The sequence below is a fragment of the Benincasa hispida genome, chromosome 1 (genome assembly GCF_027475165.1).
Source record: "Benincasa hispida cultivar pf3 chromosome 1, pf3_genome.v1.1, whole genome shotgun sequence".
In the NCBI taxonomy this organism is placed as follows: Eukaryota; Viridiplantae; Streptophyta; class Magnoliopsida; order Cucurbitales; family Cucurbitaceae; genus Benincasa; species Benincasa hispida.
The window spans coordinates 7,529,394-7,551,364 of record NC_143478.1 but is presented as its reverse complement, the minus strand read 5'-3'; the positions used below and the strand labels follow the sequence as shown (position 1 = coordinate 7,551,364).

Genomic DNA, 21,971 nt, shown 5'->3' with positions numbered 1-21,971 from the left:
GGACGACACGTGGCATTTTGTGATTGGACGAAATTTCTTCTCAACAGTATGTTTGTTTTATTCCAAATTTTTAATTATGGCTTTATCTTTATCAAAGAAATATTTGAATTTCTAACCAAAACAGCTAAACAAAAAGTAGTTACTAATATATTTTTAGTTTTGAAGATCTAGCTTGATTTTTTAAAACAATAATAAAAATTTGATGATGAAATATTGAAACTTAATGTCTAAAAGAAAACATAGAAACACATATATAGAATTATAGTTTATAAATTTAATTTTCAAAAATAAAAATACTAAATGATTATCAAACGAAATTTATCTTCAAATTTGTGTCTAATAAGTCCATGTATAAGAAACAAATGTAGAATGAGTAAAAGACTTATTAAACATGTAATTAAAAATGTAGAGAACTATACAGCAAAAAATTGAAAGTTGACAAATTTATCAAGGATTGTTTGGGATGTTGAATTGAGATATGATATCTGGAGTTCACGTACCTGTGGAGTTCATATGTATATGTTTGGGGTGCAAAGTTGAGTTCATAGGTATGGTATCTGGTACAGTTTTTTTAACTCTAAACAATTTGTTTTTATGATGACTATTTTCATTTTGAAATTTTTTATTCAATAATTTTACCCATCTTTATGTTGAATAAAATATTTGATTGCAATTTTTTCTTTTAATTTTTAAAGTTTTTATTTATTTATTTATTTGATAATAAACAACAATTAACCTACTATATTTCTTGCAGAAATATAATTAAATGAAATGAGAAACCAAAAAGAAATTAAAAAAAAAAAAAATTGATTCCTAATTTTTCTCCATGAATTTCATCATCATCTTTTTTTCTTTTTTTTCTTCTTATTTCTGTTGTTACTCTGTATTTTTACTTCTTCATTAACTTTTTTTAATTGAATCTCCCTTATCATCTTAACAATTAATGCAATATAATCACATTTCTTCAACAATTTCACTTTCAATTCCTCCAAATTTGGAGGACCACCGGAGGACAAATCTCCATTTTTCATTATTTCCTGCCATAAAATATTCTTGTAAAAATATCCATTTTATTTTTTTATTTTTGCTATGTATTACATAATTTTCAACTGCATATATACTTTTCTAAATACTACTAACACTCATTTGATATGTGTTCAATTAGATAAAAATATATTTCTACAAATTTATATGTATAAGTATTACACTTATTGTAGACAAAATAACATTATTTATATAATCAACAATCTTACAACATACTTTAATAGTCATCAGTCTTATAATAATTTAAAGTAGTTGTCGAAGGTGATGTTTGTTGGAGTTTGTAGTTAGAGGTGGTTGTGGAAGCCTGAAGTTGATCGTGTGAAAATGGTATTGGAGTTGGTCGTTGAAGTTTGTCGTCAGATGTGGTTTTCGGAGTCTGAAGTTGGTCGCACAAAGGTGGTTGCCGAAGTTGATCATCTAAGATGATTTTCGTCAATATTTGTAGTCAGAGGTGGTTGTCGAATCTCAAAATTGATGGTATGAAGGTAGTATTGGAGTTGGTAGTCGTAGTTGCTCACTCAAAGGTGGTCATCGAATGTGATTTTCATTGGAGTTTGTAGCCGACGATGGTTGTTGAAGCCTATGAAGGTAGTTTTCAGAGTTGGTCATCAGAGTTTGTTGTCGGAACCCGAAATTAGTGGTTAAAGTTGGTCATGCGAAGGTGGTCGTCGGAATTAGGTTATCGAAGTTGTCAACAGAGGTGGTTGCCAGAGCCCGGAATCGGACGTCAGAGTTGGTCGCTGGAGTTGTCATTGGAGGTGGTTGTCAGAGTTGCTCGCTCGAAAGTGGTCATCAAAGGTGATTTTTGTCGAAGCTTGTAGTCGAAGGTGGTTGTCGAAGCCTAAGTAGGTAGTTGTCGAAGTTGGTCGTCGAATTTGTTGTCGAAGATGGTTGTCAGAATCCAAAATTGGTTGTCGAAGTTGGTCACGCGAAGGTGGTTGTCGAAGTCAGGTCAACGGAGTTATCATCGGAGGTGGCTGCCGGAGTTCGAAATTGGTTGTCAAAATTGTCATCGGGGGTGGTTGTCGGAGTCGGGAGTTGGTTCCAAGATTGTGGCAACGTTAGTTACCGACAGTAGTCGATGGGTGGAGTCATTGAAAACATTGGAAGAAGAGAGAGTTTGGGAGAGTTCAGGTGAATTGGTAAAATATACCAATTCAACTCCACCAATATTTAAAGTTGGTAGACCAAACTCATGTTGGTGAGCCAAACACCCCCAAGAGGTTTTTTAAAGTCCAATGATCTATTGAAAAATCGAAAGTCCAAGATCTATTAGACATAATCTCAATGACTAAACATATAATTCAACTAAAATAAAATTTATGCTACGTTTACAAAAAAGAAGAAGAAAACCTTTATGATATAGTATAGTAAAATTTAAGGACAAACATCCATTTCTATTTCTGAGCCATATCAATTAGAACCTCAAACTAATAATTGTATCGGTTTAAATCCTAAAATTTTATGATCGAATAAATTTGTACAAAGTAACTTTTTAACTATGTTCACTTGATTCCATTTAAAACTAACTCAAAATCATTTGAATAAAATGTTTTCCTTTAAATATTCTTTAAAAGTAGTAAGAAAAAACTTAAATAAGCAGAGAATTATAGAGCAAAGACGAGAAGATGAAACATCACACTCATGTGAATGCAAAATATTAATTTGATTCCCATATTTCTTTACTATTACGTTAATATCTACATTTAAAGAAACATATATTATACACATAAGTTATGCCTTGACCGATTTCAAAACTAAATTATGATAATTAATCTAAATTGATTTATTCATTAAAATTTAACATTATTAACATGAAAATTTAAATAATACACCCAAATTTTAGGGTCACAAATTGATTTTATATAGTTGAGAGAAATTTCATAAGTAGGTTCCAACGATTTTTTTTTCTTTGGTACGCTATAAGAACGGTTATGATTGATGACCTGCCCCACAAATATATGAAATCTAACCTTTTGCTTATGTTAGAAGGCATTACCGTATTTTATAACTTATCGCATTAAGGATGACCATGTTTGTTGTAGTCCTAACACGATGATTATCTATCACGATCTTCATTATTATGGAAAATATGGGAAACACAACTAATATTTTTTATAACGTTTCGAGTTAGGGATTGTCATCTTTATCGCCATCTTTATTTTTCTCGCCTAAAAAATAAAAAATTGTGAGAAAAATACAATAGAAAAATAAAAATGCAATAAGACTACGATAGACATGACCATAATATTTGTGAGGGATTGGTCATTAGTCATAAAGGAGTCCATGACTAGGTTATCTATTCAAAAAATTCAGGCTCCAACCTCCACTCATACATCACATGTGGATATTTGATGTAATATTGGGGGGGGGTATTATTATAGGAAAATTCTTATAAATAAAAATATTTATAATTTATGTACTATAAAGTTTTTTAATTTTCTGACGTGTAAATATTTTTTTTTAAAAAAAAACCTTAAATTAATGTGGGGAAAATGAAAATAATGCAAGTGGGCAAGTGGGTGCAAAATGAGTAATTTTTGAGGAATTTAGAGAGTGGCTATAAAATCCCTTCCATCGATGAAACACGTCTTATTCCCCCGTTTGGGACCTCCTTCCGCCGCCGCTCTACGGCGTCTCCACTTTCCTCCGTCCACCTTCATCTTTCCCGGCCACCATTACCGTTCTCTCTATATAATTATACAAATTTCTTCTCATCGATGAACCGCCGCATAATCCCCTTTCTCTTTGCTGTTCCACAAACAGAACCGGAATCGGAATCCTCTCTTTCTCCGACCGCCATGGGCTATCCCGTAGGCTACGCCGACGCATTTTTCCCCAACTTCTTTCTCCATCTCCTCTTCTTCCTCGGCTATATTCGAAGCCTCATTGTTTCGCTCTTCCGATTTCTAGGGCTTTCCGATTTTCTCGAATCCGGCGTCGTTTGGTCCGAAAATCCGACCTCGATCTTCGAAGATCGATCCGTATCTCCGATCCTTATCGAAGAATTCGTCCCCGTCGTTAAATTCTCCGACATCGTCGCCGCCGTCGGATTTCCGCCGGAGTGTTGCGCCGTTTGTCTCTGTGAGTTTCAGGACGATGAGGAGATTAGGTTTTTGAAGAATTGCAAACACATTTTTCATAAGGAATGCTTGGATCGATGGATGATTCGCGACCAGAGAAGCTGTCCTCTTTGTAGAACCCTAATCGTGCCGGAGGAGTCGATTCCGCCGCTTATGGATTTTTCCGGTTGTTCTGAGTTTTCCGGCGAGTATAGTTAAGTTTTTAAATTTTTTTTCCTTAATTAGGAAAAAAATTGTTTCTTAATTATTTCTTAACCAAAAGATTGCTAGTGGCTGTGTAGATAAAATTAGATTTTGTTCTCCAAGATAAATCCCATGAGTAAAAGAAAAAAAAATAAAATGTGAATTTCCAATATTTAAATGGAAATCCATTTAAATACAATCTTCTCTTAAACATATATGCTTATGTTTTTTTTAAAAAAAAATTGTTTGTAAATCCAACTTTGTGGGATCATGAAGATAAAACAATTAGCTTTTAATTTTAGTTTACTTTAATTCTAATCATAATCAATTTTTTTGTATTTTTAAATTATGAATATCTTTTGTCCACTTGTGGTAGTACAACTGGCAGATTTTGATTCATATCCCTCCACTTTGTGATTATTAAAATTAAAAAAATTGATGAAGGTAACAATAGAATAAAGAACTATATATATAAATGGTCCTTAACCAGCACAAAAGGCATAGATATGATTAAACAATTTCACATGAATGGTTAGATAGAAATATGAAAGAGAAGTTTATTTGTTTTTTTTATTAAAAGAAATCGAACATATTTTTAATTGTAATAAAATTTTGTATAAGTGAGGTTAGTTCAACTATATTTCACAAAGAAACATGAATTGTTAGAGAGAAATATAAAAGAGAAGTTTATTTGTGTCGGGGTTAGAGTTTCGATCATCTCCATGTAGTTATTGTATTAAGAAAACCATATTATATTTTTGAATTTGATAATCATAAAAAAATTGGTTAACAATAACTAAAATGAGTCAACTTAAATATATCTAGTCAAGGCATCAATAATAATTTTCAAAACTTGAGACTCTAATCTTCACGTTGTTATTTGCAAAACTAAAATGAATTTTGTACAAATAATTTTCAAAGGATGAAAGATAATAATAATATTTTAATCATCTTCAAAGGGGGAGAGAAGATCAAAACGATTGACATAAAATTGTGCTATAATCTTCGAAAATTAGATGTTCGATACCTTCGTTCTCACATTAAAAAATGTGTGGATCTTTATTGGATTTGGAAAGGATTATTTGGATTTTGTTTTGTTTTTGGTACATTTAGAGGGCAAAACATTTGATTGATGAATGAAGCTTCCTCTTACAATCTCCGATGTTTGTGGATCTTGTCTTATATTTGTCATTGAATTTCTCAAAAATAAGCTTCATTTTATGATTTTTTTTTTCTCTCTCCTTTTTATTTATTGATTTATATTATTTAATTGGTATGATGAAAGCAAGTAACCATTAATTAAGATTTTTTTCCCATTGCTATGCTCTGCTATGCATGACAACTAATATCCACTTTCCTTAATCTTTCATGGTACAACTTGCACTTCAATCAAAACAATATTAATTTGAAAGTATATCTTTTATTGTTGTTATTTTTTAAGTTGCGCCTCATATATCAATGCAATATTTCCTATCAAAATAAATATAATTCAACTAATATTAACCTTTACATGTTATCAATATATATAAAATTAGCATGTACTAATTCTCTTGAAATTTGAAGGTAAATAATTACTATTGGATTATCCCCTACCCTGTTAATGGTGCTAAAAAAAGTCATTTTTCCCTTCAAATTTTAGTGTAAATAATTGTTGTTTGATTATATAAATATATAGAGAGGGGAAGATCTTGCTTCTAGAAGTTAGGTTAAATTAAATGATAAGTTAAGTTCTTGAACTTTTAAATGTGTTTAATATATAAATTTTAAACATTTTAAACAAATTTTAGATTTATCATTTTGTGTCTAATAGATTCTTAACTTATTTGACAATTTCTTAAATTGGAGAATTTTTAAAAATAAAAAAATAAAAAAATTATTTACATAAAATAGCAAAATCTTGATTTTTTTTATAGAGACAGATGAAAATCTATCAGTAATAGACGTCTGATAGAAGTTTATCAATGCCTATCAGTCACTCTCCTTTCTATTTATATAAATAATTTGATATTTTTTTTATATCTCAAAATATCCTTAATTAAAAATAATCAAAAAGTAAATCATACAAAATAGATTTGGATGGCTCAAAATCCAGAAACAAACATAATAATTACATAGCTTTTTCTTTTTTCTTTTTTCTTTTTTTTTTTTCTTTTTGGAGGTGAATTGTTAACTTTCTTTAATGAATGAAAGATTTCTAATCTGCCATCTTTCATAAAGAGAATCACTTTTCTTCTTTTAAACAGAAGCAACTTTTTTGCTTTTTGGACTAAGCTATATTATAATTTGTGGAATACCAAACTCCACCATATATATTTCAAACTTGGAACTAAATAATTATGGTAATTGTTTTTTTCACATAAATTTAAAATACAATAAATTACAAGTTTAATTCCTAAATTTGTGTTTATTTAGTCTGAACTTTCAATTTTGTGTATAATGTCTCAGAACTTTGAAGATATATAATAAATCCCTCTACTTTTAGTTTTCTATCATTTCTGTTATACTCAAAATTTCTGAACAAAATTAATCGATCTATTAGATATAAATTTGAATTTTATGTCTAATAGAATTCAAGTAGATTTATGAGTTTTAAAAAATATTAAATAGAAGAATAACTATTAGACTTAAAATTGACAATTTAATATATCTATTAGACTGAGGTGAATACACATTTTAAAGTTCAATAGCTTATTAGATATAAAATTGAAAGTTCAAAGACATATTAAAAACTTTTAAAAGTTCAAGTATTGAAAAGACAAACCGCAAAGGTCATGGGCTAAATTTGTAAATAAACATCTAAAAGTATCTATCATTTCTAATTGATGTGTAACTGATTGCTATAAATTATACTGTTTGGTTTCACTGTAATGCTATATTCATAATTTAATATCATGAGATATCAGATTGAAATGGCTCACCAACCTTCGCTAATGTTTTCGATGCTCTACCATTCCTTTCATTTATGAGCTCAACCAATGTTGAAATTAGCATCCAAGCAACCAATGAAATAGTCTCCATCACCTTTGAAATGGAATTACAATAATATAAGGGAAGAATATGAAAAGAAATGACTAAAGGAGCTTTTTTGATTTATTCTATGCAAGTCTTTAATCTTTTAAATTTTTTAATTTTTATCTGGATATTCATTTTGGTTGAATCCAAACACTTATATTGAACAGAATTTTTTTTTATCAGGAAACATATCATATGAATACAAATCTATCTTAAAATTAGCTCAAATGGTTGATACGCGATCACCTCGATCAAAAGATTGGAGGTTCAAATCTCCAATGTGATCAAATAAGTTTAGACTTTAAGTTTAAAATTTAGTAATATCTGTATACAAACAAAAATATGTCAAAAGTCAAGTTCAAGGCAGATGCCATAACTATTTTAGCAGTTGGTTGCACTAATGCTACACAGTTCATTCTGGACCATTTACTAGCAATAAGACATTCTGGTTAAACTACCTTGAAAAACCATCCAGGGTTCAAACCTTGGAATTGCTCTTAACATTATTCACTTTATTGAACAGTCACCAACATTAATGCCATGAAACCACCAAAAGAAACTTGAACAATGCCTTTTATCACATACAAATTGACCAAGACAAGATGCAAGATAATAAAGATGGTGAGGGGTACCGATGTCCAAAGCTGCTATGGAGATTGTCTACAGCAAATCAATTCTCCCGCTCTCTACAAGTGATTTTATGGGCCTGTAGCGAATAATGTGCAATACATTGGCCTCCATCTCAAAAGGCTCCTCTCTGTAGAATTTAATATCTTGTAGGATATAGTCATATATGATAGCCAAAAAAAAGGAAATTATAAAGGGAGTAAAATGATACAAAAGAGAAAAAAGAAAAGTTACATTCTACTAGATGCCCTCTCGTCCTCATCCTCAAGCTGTATATGTTCAAGATATTCCTTACTTTTGCAGACCACAAACGTGTCCAGTGGAGGTTCTGGAACTGAATCAGACAATACCAGAATCATTAAGATTCAAATAACAAGTTAATCGATTTTATACTATAAAATTACACGTGCTAGTAACTTCCAAGTGATTACAATGCATAAATAAGCTGAATTCAGTAGGGAAAAAGAAGTTTAAACACTACTTTGGTCCCTATGCTTCCAAAATGTTTATTTTTGTCCCTATACTTTTAAGAGGGAAGGGAAAAAAAAGGGTGACTGTTTCAGTCCCTTAAAATGAAATGAAAATGAAAATAAATGGACAAAAATGAACCAAGGTTGAAAATATAGGGACCAAAGTAGTATTTAAATTAAAAAAAAGTTTATCTTGACCGTTTATATAGGCAGATTGAAAATAAAAATACTAAATGGGAGTCTATCTAAACTATCCTACATATCTAAAGTTACTTTAGTGCCAGTACATTGTAAGAGAACAACACGATGATAGAAACACCTATGCAGATCATAGAAACGCTCCATTGATAGAAATACTGAAAGAAATTTATCTTTGGAAACCTTAAGTTCTTAAAATATACTGCAAATCCATTATGAACTATTTAATCAATGCTCTGCAACGAGATTGATCCTTCCAAAGGAATTACACAGAGTCCACATCCATTACCATCTGCAGATTCAAATTGAGGTATACAGAACATGAATGTGAACATTTAAAAAAATGTGAGAGCATGTGATCACAGACAGTGCTTCATGGAAAAAGTCAAAGAATTTATTGAAAGTGTTCGAGTACCCATGTCATCCTCTTCACTTGTTATAGATTGCCTCAAAATGTCCTGATAATTATTTGGCAATTTTGATAGAACACTCTCATCAAAATGTTTTTTCATATCATGACGACACCTGCACCACAACATGAATTCCAGAAAAAAACAATGAACAAAAACTACTAGACTATTAGAAAATGAACAACACGATGATAGCATTCACCTATCAGTAAATGTTATCTCTTCTTTAGAAAGACGTCTGAAAAGTTCATCTGACTTCAAGATATAGAGCATGTACTTCTCAATCTGAGGGAGAAAGATTGTTCTAAATTAAAAGAAGAGAAGTAGTAGTATACATGGAACGTGAATTGGAGAATTAAATTGATTTTCTAGTTGGGTGCTTCGGTGAAGAAGTATTCTTTTAAGCAGTGTTCTGTTTAATTATTTACTTGCTATAATTTTTAGTTACCAGCGGGCAGCCAGTAACCTTTATTTCTGTCAAGCTCATGTGTGGCTTATGTATGTTTTAAAAAGGCCTAGTATATAAGCTGTCTTTCATTGGAGTTGATAAGGCATATTGAGGTATTATTCAAATTCATCTTCTCTCCCAACTTGGTCGCACAAGTCATGTCTATTCCCTATGCTTGTATCACTGCGTGGAATGTATACATTCATGATTTCAAATGCAATGAAAACATTATAAACTTGTATGAAATATAAAGAGAGAAGAAAAAACGAGAAATAAAAGCATAGCTACTGTCTCTGAACAAAATTAAACCACAGTCAAGTTGTACCTTCTGCAAGCGACTCCTAATATATGATCTCAACAAGAACTGTGTCCTATCTAAATCCATTTGATAGAGTGATACAATCAGGGGATCGATGCCACTTCTTGAATATTCCTCTATAGTATCTTCCTACGAATGGATGCAAGTGGTATCGATGTCAGTAATCTATGAATAAAGTAAATGGACCACATAATTGAAGAATTTTTACAATTTTAGAACAATCGGATCAACATGTATTTCTAGTTCACTACCAAGAAGATCTGTATGCTAAAATTGTGCCATATGAACCAAGAGAGCATTAATGGAACAAGTACAAATTCTTTGTTAATTCATATAAAAAATTTTGAGAATCGAATATAAGAACTAAAATTGCAATTTTAGAAACTAGATTTTATAAAAATGAAATAAATTACTAAAATTTCAGAGATGATATTCAATCATTTGATAAATAACAGCATGGGGGTTACATCAGGTGCGAAATTGCAACTTTTTTTCTTTGCCTAAAACTGCTTGGGAACTAAACAGGCATTGAAGCAGAGTTCTGGAATACCATTGATTGAATCTGCTCTTTGACTCTCCCAACCAAAGATGCCTCAAAGGGTAGAATCTCAGGAGCAGCCTTTTCATTACGCCAGGCCCTCTTTAGAGGCTCAACATCAGTTGTTGGCGTGAACGTCTCAAACTCATCTGTTTGTGACATCGACGCCCCTCCCAAACTTGATGCCATGTTGTCCAATTATTCTGCCGACTCTCCCAGACTGTTTTCCTATCAATACCAGAACAAATTGATACGAGAAGTTCAATCAGAATTGGTGCCAATTGGAGTTTCTTTGCACTTAGGATGCCAAACTTAAATCAATAATTGAGAACTTTGCAAAGCCTTGTTACCCCATTTTTGTATCTTAGTATCTATGACCAGGCAATGGCTGCTACATTTAAGAAAAATCACAAGTGGTAAGGTGGGTCAAAGGCTTTTCGATGGGGATGGCAACAAGATAGGGATAAAGAGCCCTCCTAACCCAATAAGCACAAATTAAAGGCTTAGATAGCTGTAGAGTTAATAACTATTCTCATAGGCTCAAATAACAAGATCACAACCTCACCATTCTCATATTCATATCGAGTTAACCAATTTCCTCAGAAATTCGGCAGAATCAAACAATCAAATATGAAAAATACGCAATCTTCTCTAGAAAATTCTGAAGGAAAATTGGGTAAAGCTCAATAATACTTGGGGAAATTAAAAGGGTTAGGAAGAAATCGCACATTTAGAGAGCGTGCAACATAATTTCTGAAATTTGATCGGAAAAAGAGAGAGAGAGAGAGAACGAAGAAAGAAAAACCCCAACCCCTCGAATACCTAAATCCTTCCCACCTTACCCTTTACCCCCAATCTCAAGCTTCGTAGCTCGAACATTAAAACCTTCCCAACAACAGAAGAAACAAACACGGTGAATTCAACGAAACCAGTTCTGAAAAAGAAATTCCATAAGAAAATTCAAGGAATACTTACGAAGACAGATGCAGATAGCGAAGGGAGAGAACGATTGCGTTTCGTCTTTTGGAGGAATTGGAAGAGCCAAAGGCAGCAGCGGAATGGCGCCAAAGGAAGAATGAAGATGTGCTTCGGCGGGCTTTCAATTTTCCTTTTTTTAAAAAAAACAAAACAAAACAAAACTTTATGACATAGATAACCCTTCAATCCAAAATAACTTTTTGTTCCAAAGCGAGAAGTGTAAGTGAAAGAGTAAGAATGAGCCCGAGCCCAAGGGAGTGGGTGATAAAATAGTTTTAATGTGTCAAAACATTATTATATTAAATTAGTTGAACGTGAGCTATAATGCAAGTGAGTGACCCAAGTAAAAGATTATATATCCTTACTTTAAGAAGTTGTATCAAATTACATTATACTCGTAAAATTTATTGACCATACAAAAATATCTTTTATATTACTTTTAAAGCTCTACTAATAATTATGCAAGTCAAAACCTTAAATTGAAAACGGTAATGTGTAAATTTCACGTATTTATAATTTCTTTAAATAATTTTAAAATATATTGTTATGGTGTTATGGTAGAATTTCAAGATAATAATAATTTTCTTTAGATTGCTTTTAATTTATTTTAAATTGAATCAGGTGAAAATAGTTATAAATCACTTATGAATAGTCTAATTAATTTATGGTTTGAAAAGATATATATATTCCAAAATGTAGGTGTATAAACTGATTTTTATGTGTTACGAAATCGACAATTAAATGAGATCGACACATATATATGCGTAGTTTACTAACAGTGTTAGTTATGTCCACAAGATAGAGGGATAACAATATTATTAGAGAACATGTTTTTTGAATACAAATTTGCATCAATAAGGTTAGAGAATTTATATAGTGCACTTCTCTAAACCTTAGGATCACAATCGTAAATAACCATAAATAATTAAATATGCTAAATAGAGAGTTTATATAGGGTATTTCTCTAAATCCTAGGATCATAATCGTCAATAGTCATAAATAATTAAATATGCTAAATATGAATTTTGAATAGGTTTCGGGGGTGCTAACCCCAAACCCCACCAGAACAAGATCCCGTACTCGATTATTCGTAACGCCATACAATAAATTAAAGGTATTTCATCATGACGTAATTTTATGCATCAATCAAATTTAATCATATGCAAAACATGGTTTTATTTGAATTAGTGAACACAAATTACCATTTATTCTTGATTGTCAAATTTGTTTTTTCTCACTGTTACATATATCTATAGTCTTCTTGAATACACTCCTCTTATTTACTCATTCGTTTAAGTGAACTAAAAGTATAAATATTCACTATGGTATTTTCAAACAATATGTTTAAACATACTTACAAAATCCGACACATTTAGCCTTTTTTTTATTTTTAGTTGCACTATTTAAAATTTATCATTTCGTTTGTTGACCCTTTTATATTTGAAGAATAACTTTACGATCAAAGGAAAATGGGAAATTTGTACCATTATCTTATTTTAAAAACATAAAATGTTAAATGACCCATTCTTTGAAATGTCAAATGATCTTTTGTTGATTCATAGTTGAGTGAAGTTATGAATATGCCCTTGATATATTTATTTCTCTTTCATTCATTGATGCCTCTTTATGTTTCTGGAGCGACCACAACATCTCTGGCAGACCAACTTCGGGGAAACTCTCCTCTTTCTTTCTATTTCTTCTTTTTCGACATACCAACTTCGGCGAAAACTCTTTTTTTATTTCTTTTTTACCTCGTTTGTTTTTCTTCTTCTCCGACAATGAGCCTTTCCAACTCGACGGACAGCTTCATAATGAAAAATAAAAAATCCATGAGCATAAAAATAGAAGGAGAAGGAAAAGAAAAAGTGAAGAATATGAAATGAAGAGAATTTCGGGGAGGGTGAGAATGATGACGTTGAAGATGATTAATACACAATGAACCCTCCCAAGAGAGAGTGTGAGAGAGAGCGAGAGATATAGAGAGTGAGACCTAGAGAGAGCAAACGATATAGAGTGAGAAAAAATGGTTTACGAGTGACAAAATAAAAAGGAGAGAAAAGTGATTTATGAGTGAAAAAAGATGAGTGAGAAATATAGAGAGAGAAGTGAATTATGAGTGAGAATAGGAAGAGAACAGGAGATGCAAAGAGAGAAATTTGTGAGTAAGAAAAAGAAGAAAGGGAGAGAGCGAGAGCGAGACCGAGATGGCTATTCCACGTGCACACAAGTATATTTTGGTATTTTCACTAAAATTTGACGTCAGTTTTTTTTTTCCCTAAAAATTTGGGTCTTTTTCGTTTTTCCAATTTTGAGGTCATCCATACAAATTTCTCAAGAAAAATCGAGAGAAAAAATGAAAGCAAAAAAGATTACTCATATTAAAGATAAGGATAAGTTGGCGAATCAATGTCAATTCGTTAAAATAAGAAGATGCTTACATTTTTGCTCAATAAGGTTTAGGGTAGGTTGACTTAAATCTCTACGTCATGAAGTTTGTAATTGGCAGCATTACTAGACACTCAGTGAATTATTCTATTATTTCTTTATGGATAGTTGACGTGGCACATATTTTTATAAACAAAAATAATCTTCTAATTATTAATTATTAAACTTTAACGAAAAGCTAACGTGACACTATATTTTTTTAATGAAAAACTTTATTTATTTTTTCTTTTCTCTTTTGATTTCTCTCCTCATTCTTCTCTCCCTCTTATTTCATCATCCCTCCTTTCACTTGATTTATTCTTCCATTCAAGTAGTCGTTATCGGTTTTTAAGTTTAAGAATTAAATATCAGACAAACATATTTTTTAATAAAAAAAATATGAATCACATTTGCTACAAAATGCAAATTTCATAGATAAAATTTGTTAGTTTAAAAACTCAATGATTCAAATGTAATATAATTGTTGAAATTGATTGTCATGATCTATTTTGACTTGATCTTCTACTGACTGAGATATATGACTTTGAGCTGGTTTGTGAAATGGAAATTCAACTGATATATGAGGTAAGCTTGGGATAAGATTTTTTTTAGAGATCACGTGTATGTCATCTGCTTCTAGATTTTTTTTTTTCCAACTGAAGGCGCCCCACTGATGAAAACGGAAATTTGTTAGAAGAAGATTCTCTTCTATCAGTTTAAAATATGATGCCCATTTCCCTTGGAGGAAGTATGAAGAAGATTGCATAATTGAAAAGCAAGTCATTGTGTGTTGAAGAGCAATCGAGTGAATGGATTCTTTATGTAAGAGAAGTCTTTCATTCTTGACTCATCTTCTTGGGTATTTAGGGATTTCTTTCAAGTTGCTCTTTATCATTGTTAAGAGAAATATAGAGTGTTGGGAGTGAGAAGAAGTTTAGAAAATGTTGTTTAACTTCTGAAATTTCTTTCATCTCTCTATATTTGAATCTGTGAAGCAGCTAATGAATAATATAGTGACATAGTGGATGTAGACTCCAATATTGGAGTTGAACCAGTATAAAAGCCCTGATGTTCTTTTTCCTCTTCACCATCTTTATATTCTTAATTTTTATGTCAAAGTCGTTTTGCATTTACTATTATGTATCAAAAAGTGGTATTAGAGCTCCTAGGAAAATTGATATATTGATCTCTGTCTTCTTCTTCTTTGTGTTCGAGCAACGACGACGAAGTTCGAAGTCGAGAGGTTTGACGTCAAGGGTGATTTCTCCCTGTGGAAAAAGAAATTGAAGGCCTACTGGTGCAACAGGAAGTTGTTAAAGCCTTAGCTAAATCAGTTGAAAAGTCGGGATCTATGAATAATGAGCAATTTGTTAATATGAAAGAAATTGCATACAGTACGATCATTCTTTACCTAGCAGGCAATGCTCGAAAGCAGGTAAATGATCAATCCACGGCAAAAGAGGTATGGACTAAGCTTGATGAGATTTACCTTACTAAATCCCTAAGTAATAAACTCTATCTTAAGGATAAATTATTTGGTTTCAAAATGGATACGTCTAAATACCTTGAGCAAAATCTGGATGAGTTTAATAGAATCACTATTGATCTTAGTAATATTGGAGAAAAGTTAGACGATGAAAATAAATTATACTATACTACTTAATTCTTTGCCTGATTCATATAATGAAATAAAAAATGCTATCAAGTATGGTCGTGATAGTTTAACTATGGAAATAGTGGTTAATGCTTTTAGATCTCATGATTTGGAAGTTAAGAAATCATGATCTAAGAAATGTGAAGCTCACTTTACCAAAGGAAGGTCTGAAAAGAAAAGTAACAATAAAGCCAACAACAGTCGAGGTAAATCAAAGAACAATAGGGGAAGGTCTAAATCTCAAGGGAAAGTTAGAAAATGCTTTTACTGCCTGAAAGAAGGTCATACCCGGAAGAATTGTATTTAATTAAAGAACAAAATGAGGCAAGAAAATAAAAGAGGTGAAGATAATAACAATGCAAATGTGATAGAAGGTTATGATACTGCTAAAGTCTTGATGGCAAGAGATGGTTTAAATGGTATACCTATTTCTCGTTGGATCATGAACTTGTTGGGTTTTATGTCCTAAAACTCGTGGTTTGTTAATAATATAACTTATTCTGAAAATTCAATAAGTTGTTATTGAATATATTGTTTTTTAGAAATCCAACAAACCTAAAGTCCCTTGACTATTACATGAGTACTTGAACTTTATGTGGAGACATACAAGTAGATCAGATTCGAGTAAATAGTTAAAATGATCAATATTATATGAATAAGGTTGGGTGTCTTATTCTGGTAACACTATTGGATGTGGCCTACTCTATAATTGTTACAAAGAGTTGTAAAGTGCTACAAACGAAGTGATCCTAATTCGTTCATGTTATGAAATGAGGAGTGGGGTCGTCCTATGCAAATGAGTTTTGTACAAGATCAGACCACGAAAGTAGTCACTCTTACTTTATAACACTGTTTACTGTTTAAGACTGACTATTTCAAAGCGATGACCTAGGTAACTTGACCTTAATCTTGAGCTAACTATGAACTTCTGTTTGTTCGGGATTATCCCTTGATTTGCAAACGGTGAGAGTAGACCAACGTCTCTGCTCAATAAACCTCTCATTTTAGGGATAAGACCAAATAAATAGCTGGGGACATAGGATGCAAGACGAAATTCACTTCTACCTGATTAGGGTTAGTAGAGAGGTTGTTCCCTTTAAGTGCTAATTCTAGGTCTTGAACAAGAGGCTTCACTCTCTCATTGGCCTGAAAGGGATTCGATTTATTGAATGGATCACTAATCAATTGTTCATTAGGGGATCAGTGAGACTTAAGAAATAAGAGGTAATTTCGAGGGTAAAACAGAGATTCGACCTAGCTGTTATTACGAACAACCTGTGAAGGGTTAACTTATTAATCATGGTTATATTGAGTGGACATAATATATCTATAGTGAGGGAAATTCAGCTATGAACTTTAGTGGAATCACTCATCAGTTAACGAATGGGGGTTATTCAGTCTAATGAGTTTAGTCGATGAATCTCGGATCATTGGAGCCCATGATCTGTAGGTCCACGAGGTCCCTCTACTAGCTCGTAAATAGATTAGCTCTAGAGTAGCGTGATAAGTTAATTTGAAACGTTCAAATTAGAATTAAATGAAATTGAAAAAAATATGATTTAAATATTTGAAAATGGAATTGTGTAAAATTAATTTAATATTTGATATTAAATTAATTAGAATTATTTAAATTGTTTAAATAATTATTTATTAATTTTATTAAGAAAATTAACTTATGAAATTAATTTTGTAAAATTAATAATATTTTCAATTTTATTAATTAAAATTGATTTATGAAATCAATTTTGATAAATTGAAAAAAAAAACACAAAAATAGAAAATAAGCATTTTCCATTTACTTCATCAAGTAGCTCACTAACAACCCACTTTATAAGCTTCATTAACTCCAAGCTTGAGCTGCATCTCATGCAACTAATCTTTTTGCATGATTGTCTGCAATATATTGAAGAGATTTGAGTATTTTTTAGGCAAGGTAACCGAAAGAATTTTTCTGAAAAATTCATGAGAAGAAGGGTGTTCTTCATTTTTGGGTTGTTGCAGTGAGTTCGTCTCTGAATTCCCTTAATTCAGGCTTATTTTGAGTTCCACTACTCAATCTAGAGCACCAAAAGAATAGTAGAGAAGATCTTGGGGTGCTCTACAACAAGATTCAGAGGAGATTTGCAGCTGGAATTCGAGCTTTGAGGAAGTTCTACAACGGTATGTCATGAAACCCATTTAGTTCTGTTGAAGCATGTTTTCACTTCTGCCAAAATTAATGAATTAAAATGCTTATGGATCCTGGTCACGTCCGCTGCATGATGATACGTTCCAACAGGACTCTGAGTGTTCATTTCATATGACACCAAATCGTGAATGGTTCCAAGATTTTGAAGCTCTGAATGGTGGAACTATTCTCTTTGGAAACCTTTACGAATGTAAGATTAAAGGCAAAGGCTCAGTTCAAGTGAAGATATTTGATAATCAAGTCAGAGTGGTTTCCAACGTTCGGTATGTGCCCGATTTCAAGCAAAGCTTACTGTCTTTTAGAGTATTTGAGGCTGGATATACATGTAGAACAAGGGGTGGAACCATAGAAATTATAAAAGGGTCGATAGTGAAGATAAAATAAAGATCAACAAATGGTCTTTATCTTCTTGAAGGATCAATTAATTATGTGTGGAATAACAGCTATAGCTTCTCAAGCTGAGTAGAGAGAAGCAAAATTATGCACTCCAGACTTGGCCATATTAGTGAAAGAGGTCTTGTTGAATTGAATAAACAAGGATTTCTTAGTTCATTTCCTATAGGATCTTTGGGTCCTTGTGAACATTGTATATATGGAAAGTCAACTAAAGTATCCTTTGGTAAAGGTAAACATACCTCGAAGGAGTCCTTCCTCTGCACTGAACTTTAAGATTCCAATTGACATATGGACAAGCAGTCCTCCAGAGTATTTGGATGTGTAGCTTATGCACATAGCAAATGAGGAAAACTTGACAATAGAGCTAAGAAGCGTGTCTTCATAGGGTATCCCCGAGGTGTTAAAGGTTACCAATTATAGAGCTCAGAAAAAGGAGAAAAAAATGCTTTATGAGTTGTGATGTGGTGTTTGATGAGGCTACAATTGCAATGAAATTAGAGAAAGGCAGTGAAAATAAAAAAACAGGACAAGCTGTTTTTTGAAATAGAGTTAGGATCCACCTCTTTTCATAAAGGTGGAGCACCACTCCAAGAAAGCTCTTCTAGTCAAGGTGAAATTTCAATCCAAGAAGATTCTTTCAGTCTTCATGAAGCTATAAGTTCAGACAACCTTACAAACAGTGAGAAAATTTCTGAAGGTTCAACTTCCAATCAACTGTTTGTTGAAAATCATATTGCACCAATTTCTCATCAAGTGCAGCCTCCTAATCTTCAATCCTATCAGCTAGCAAGATATAGGACAAGAAGGGAAATCAAACAACCTATAAGGTATGCTTCAGCTGACTTAGTTTTTTATGCTTTAAGTGCTAAATTAAATCAAGCTGGTAATGAACCCATAACATATACTGAAGCTGTTAATTCACCTAATAAAGATAAATAGTTGTTTACAATGAATGAAGAGTTGGAATCATTGTTTAAAAATGATACTCAAACACTTATTGAAAAATCATTAAACCAAAAACTTATTGGGTGTAAATAGATATATAAGTTGAAACATAGTGTTGTTCCAAATGAACTAGTTAAGTATAAGGTAAGGTTAATTGCTAAAGGATTTACCCAAACTCAAGAAGTTGATGATGAGGAAATCTTTGCTCCAGTGGTTCATCATACTTCAATAAGAATTTCATTATCACTAACTGTTGTTTTTTATAAGTAGTTAGAACAACTTGACGTAAAAATTGTTTTTCTACATGGAGATCTCAATGAGACCATGTATATGTAACAACCTGTTGGATTTATTGACTCTAAAGCTCCTGACAAGATATGTCTTTTAAACAAATCCTTATATGGTCTCAAAATATCTCCTAGACAATGGTATTTGAAGTTTGACTTGTATATTGTGGTTTTATTATAAGTAATATGGATCAGTGTGTTTATATCAAACACGAAAGGAACAAATCTTCTATCTCTCTATTTCTTTATATTGATGATATACTAATAACAAGTAAAGATATATAAGAAATAAAAAATCTAAAGTGTCTATTATAAAAGAAGTTTGGTATGAAGGAATTGGGTGAAACTAAGAGGATTCTTGGTGTAGATATTAAAAGAAACAGATCAAAAGGCACTTTGAGCTTGTCTCAAGAGATATGCTCTACAAAATTTTTAACTAGATTTGGTATGGAAAATTGTAAAGTTGTGTTTAAACATTTTAAGTTGTCCTCTAAGTAGTCCCTCAATCCGATGAAGATAAAATTGCTATGAGTCGTACACCTAATGCTAATGTTGTTGGTAACTTAATGTAATTGATGGTTTCTACTCGTCCTGATTTAGCTCATGTCATGAGTATTGTCAGTTGGTTTATGGGAAACTCAAGAAATAACAGTAGTTAGCAGTCAAATGAATTATGCGATATGTTAAATCTTCCTTATCTCATGGTCTGTTATATACTCAAAGAAATGTGAATCGGGATTCCTTATTGGGGTATGTTGATGTCAATTATGCAGCTAATTTGATAAAAGAAAATCTCTTACAGGTTATGTCTTTAATTATCTAAATAACATTGTTAGTTAAAGAACATCTTTACAATTTTTAGTTGTTTAAACAAGAGAATCTATGAGCGGATGCGGATCTTTTCGATTTCATTGTGACAGAATTACCAAACATACATTCTAACAAATAGATATGCATTGTAACACTAATTACAGGAATGCTTTAACAAATAAAATACAAAAGATTGAGTAAACGTACCAATTGAAGACAATCTTCACTCAAACTCAGTCCAGCGGAAACAAACTTCTCTACGCTCCTTATCGCCCAGCAAACAGCCGCCTAACAACACCACAGTCATTTACACGATCGGCAGCACATAAACCAACAGCAACTGGGGATGACACCACCACTCGAAGCCCTCAGTATTCTCGGAGTGAGAATCGAAAGGGTGGACTTTGATGGAATTGGTAAAGGGAGGAGGAAAAGACGATTGTGTAGTACGAACAAGCAAGTGGGAGATAGTAGAAGACTATCGTATAATCGGGTGCTTGTCGTTTAAAAAAAGGTACACGATCGTGTAGGTTTAGCTAAGCGATCGTCTATCAAAAGTTAAGCGATCGTTTAGGTCTGCTCGATGCGCTAAGCGATCGTGTAGTAAACTTAAGCGATCGTTTAGTGCGTGGGTGTGCGATCGTTTAAGACGATGGGCATTATTGTACAGGCTCTCAATGCTAAGCGATCGTATGGATTCACACCGTGAGCGATTTTCTTGCATATCTTACAAAATGAAAACAATTTTCATTTTATTCTTCAGTTACAAGAACTGAATTCGATCTTCCCACTTTCGCACGATTCTGGAGAAATTATCGGTCAATTATCTCATAACCGCCTAATTAATTAAATAATGAATATAATCATATTATATTCTTAACCTATAGTTTAATATCATATATCTATTATAGTATTTTCTCCTCTACTTGATATAAATCATATTTATATCCAATTTCCTCTAAAAAAATGTATCTCATACATTTAATCAATCATATCATACATAATTAACCAGTTCAATTATATCATATATAATTGAACTCCCTCTTGTCAATTTGAACATTTCAAACTGACTCAAAAACTGATTCTCAACTTTATCCAAGCTACCAAGAGAACCTTATGGACCTATAGCTCGAAGCTTCAACGGTACGTGAATAGCTGATTAAACTCTTTAGCCACGAGATCCACCATTTGTTAACTGCCAGACATTCCACTAAAGACCAACAGCTGAACTCTTCTTACCACAGATATATTTCTGTGTCCATCGGATATAACCAATCATGAGCATGATGACACTTAACAGGTGCTCGTAAGTACAGCTGGGTCAATTTATCATGTTGCCCCTGTAGTTACATCTCACTTCTTAAGTACCACCGATCCCTCTAATGAACAATACAAAATAGTCCAACTATGTGTGAACACCTCTCGAGCCAAGAGAAGGTGTGTGGCGCCACATCGTTCAAGCCATGGAATCAGCCCTTAAGGGATTTATTTATTTACTTGGGGAATGAGTGAATTCCATCTTGTGTAGCTGAGTTCTCAGCTCCCAAATCAGATGAATCCCCAAAGTGGTAGGTTTGAGTCGGCGGTTTGGCCACTCGCACCCATGCAAATCAAAGGACTGCCCTCAATGGCAGGAGTTCCTAACTCACTCAGGATTGAGGTCATGTTATTTATGGTCATCCTAATGAAGTGAAGTCTCTGTCATGAACGATGTTATATAACGAGATGTTAACACTTCATGATCAGGTCTTATACAAACTTTTTGTATAGGACGCCCCCGCTCGCATGTCCCCTACACGAATGATCAGGATCAGACCATCTGTGATAAGTCACAACACTTGTGACCATTCCACAAAGCGGGTTGCACCCGTAGCATTACCAGGATAAGGTTTCCCTTCTATATCCATATACTACAGTCCATTTTGGTTATCCTTTAAGACATGATCCACTTGTATGT

General features: G+C 32.4%; 1 protein-coding gene and 1 pseudogene across 2 annotated transcripts; one reads left to right on the top strand and one right to left on the bottom strand.

Annotated features, from left to right (window-relative positions):
* Positions 1-3,581: 3,581 nt before the first annotated feature.
* Positions 3,582-4,509, top strand: LOC150038204 (brassinosteroid-responsive RING protein 1 pseudogene; annotated as a pseudogene). Its single transcript, XR_016524334.1, has one exon. The product of XR_016524334.1 is annotated as a brassinosteroid-responsive RING protein 1 pseudogene (transcript).
* Positions 4,510-6,981: 2,472 nt separating this feature from the next.
* On the bottom strand, positions 6,982-11,651 carry SLD5 (DNA replication protein-like protein). The gene is made up of 8 exons (XM_090306654.1): positions 11,308-11,651; positions 10,345-10,560; positions 9,801-9,923; positions 9,230-9,312; positions 9,033-9,142; positions 8,184-8,283; positions 7,955-8,079; positions 6,982-7,331 (listed from the first exon to the last, which is right to left on the bottom strand). Exons 2-7 carry the CDS (start codon positions 10,519-10,521, stop codon positions 7,983-7,985), a joined length of 690 nt encoding a protein of 229 aa, XP_090162780.1. The 5' UTR covers positions 10,522-10,560; positions 11,308-11,651; the 3' UTR covers positions 6,982-7,331; positions 7,955-7,982.
* Between the last annotated feature and the right edge of the window lie 10,320 nt (positions 11,652-21,971).

Bases quoted from the DNA above. Each gene is read 5' to 3' on its own strand.
- SLD5 (XM_090306654.1), bottom strand. From the start codon at position 10,521: ATGGCATCAAGTTTGGGAGGGGCGTCGATGTCACAAACAGATGAGTTT. The intron at 9,313-9,800 runs GTACAACTTGAC...TTTCTCCCTCAG, and splicing joins TTAGGAGTCGCTTGCAGAAG to ATTGAGAAGTACATGCTCTA. The intron at 9,143-9,229 runs GTGAATGCTATC...GTTGTGGTGCAG, and splicing joins GAGATAACATTTACTGATAG to GTGTCGTCATGATATGAAAA.